The following is a 1751-nucleotide window of genomic DNA, read 5'->3' on the forward strand; positions in this document are numbered from 1 at the left end:
GTGGTCCCTGAGCAGCAGCAGCCCCCCCCCCCCCCAACTGGTTAGACATGCACGCTCTCAGGCCCCGCCCCAGACCTCCTAAGACAGAAACTCAGGTGGGCTCAGCAATCTGCCTTAACCGCCCTCCAGGTGACCCGGGTGCTCACTGGAGCCAGAACTCTTGAACTAAGTTCTAATATAGGAAAAGGCGCAAGGAAGGCTGAATCCCAGGACTCCCCCAGGAGAGCTGGGCAGGGGCGCTCCAGCGAACGCCAGAGGGTCTCGGCTCTGTTGGAGGGCCAGACAGAGGAGGAACGGATTTCTGGTTGGTCCTTGCTCCAGGAGGCTGCTCAGATGATGGGGGGTGGATGACCTCATCCCCACCCCCACCCCCAGACAGGGGCTTTAGAGCAGGGAAGCCAGGCCTCACCAAAGGCTTTCACCAACGGTCTCAGAGCGGGGACCTGGCCCGAGGTGGTACTCAGGAGGGACAGGAGCCCCGGAGGGGGCCGCGCAGGCAGGCCCTGCAGCCCAAGGCAGCTTCAGCAGCCGCAGTCCGCAGAACATGGGAAGTGGGGTAGTATACCCCCGCCCCCGCGTTCCCAGGCACGCAGCAGGAAAAGGAAGGTGGGGGCTCCTTCCTTGCCAGGGGCTCCTGCTAGTTCCCATTTGAACCTAATGACCTCCGGGTGAGGCGGGCGGATGGGTCCCGGTCACTTCCGGGCCTGCCCCGCCGCGCCCCCGCCCCCTGCGCCGCGGCGTCCTGGAGAAGGCGGCGGCTCCCGGGCGGGAGGCCCAGCGGCGCCCTGTGTTCACAGTGTTCACGGGCAGCGGGGACGCCCGCGCGCGCGCCTTCGACGCCCAGTCCGGAGCGCTGCAGAGGGTGTTCCGCGGTCACGCCTTCGTCATCAACTGCATCCAGGTAGGCGCTCCCGCCCGGCTCCTGGGCTCTGCCTCGGCGGGGAGGGGAAGGCCGCCCCCGGCACCCCGAGACCGGGCTCCCCCGGCGGAGAGGCCACCGACAGTTGGCTAGGTAGGTGCCGTTCGCGCCGACAAAGCGGAGGGGAGGGCGGCCGGGGGGGCCTTCGCAGCGCCGTCCCACGCGCCGCCCCGCGCCCGCAGGTGCACGAACAGGTGCTCTACACGGCCTCGCACGACGGCGCGCTGCGCCTCTGGGACGTGCGCGGCCTCCCGTGCGCCCCGCCGCCGCGCCCCGCCGCCCCAGCGCGCAGCCGCTCCCGCCTCTTCAGCAACAAGGTGGGCTGTGCCGCCGAGCCTCTGCCGCCCGCCTGAGCGCCCCGAGACCGCCCCCCGCCGGCCGCCCCGCCCCGGGCAGTGGGCTCTGCCTGTCCTCGGTGTCCGTGGACTCCTGAAGCCCCCTCCCGTCCCGTGCAGGGCGACCGTGCTCGCCGTGGGGGACCACGTCTCCGTCCCCACCCCCTACAGACCGACCCCCCCCTCCCCGGGAGTCGGCCCTGCACTCAGGTCTGCACCTGGCCCAGCGGGACCCTCCCGACCCAGGGTGTGCGGCCCCACAACCCCCAGAGCCTGAGGTCCCCAGAAGCCAAGCCCGTCCTGAGGGGAAACGGGATTTCTTCAAAGGCAGCCCAGCCGCAGTTGTCATGAGTTTGGCAAATTGTCTTGAGGACACTAGTGAAGAACCGAAATACACGTTCTTCCAAGTGCTCTGGAATATGTCTTTTGTTCTGCAAACTCTCAGCTTCCGGTCACAGGGTAGAGGGGTTCCCGGAACCGGGGGGGGGGGGGGGGGG

The 1751-nt window shown here is 69.2% G+C and overlaps 1 protein-coding gene across 3 annotated transcripts in view; it reads left to right on the forward strand.

The window, feature by feature from the left end:
* The window catches only part of LOC103660989 (WD repeat-containing protein 86), a 27665-nt gene that overhangs the window by 20048 nt on the left and 5866 nt on the right, over window positions 1–1751 (forward strand). For 2 of the 3 annotated variants that reach the window (XM_040643786.1, XM_040643787.1), the window contains exons 6-7: window positions 798–901; window positions 1102–1664. In XM_040643786.1, the coding sequence (XP_040499720.1) occupies window positions 798–901; window positions 1102–1272 (275 nt within the window). In that variant the 3' untranslated portion in view covers window positions 1273–1664. Of the gene's footprint in view, window positions 1–797; window positions 902–1101; window positions 1665–1751 lie in introns of those variants that run through there. The other variant, XM_040643788.1, reaches the window with a different exon arrangement.

Source organism: Ursus maritimus, unplaced genomic scaffold (genome assembly GCF_017311325.1).
Source record: "Ursus maritimus isolate PB19 unplaced genomic scaffold, ASM1731132v1 scaffold_3, whole genome shotgun sequence".
NCBI classification, from domain to species: Eukaryota; Metazoa; Chordata; class Mammalia; order Carnivora; family Ursidae; genus Ursus; species Ursus maritimus.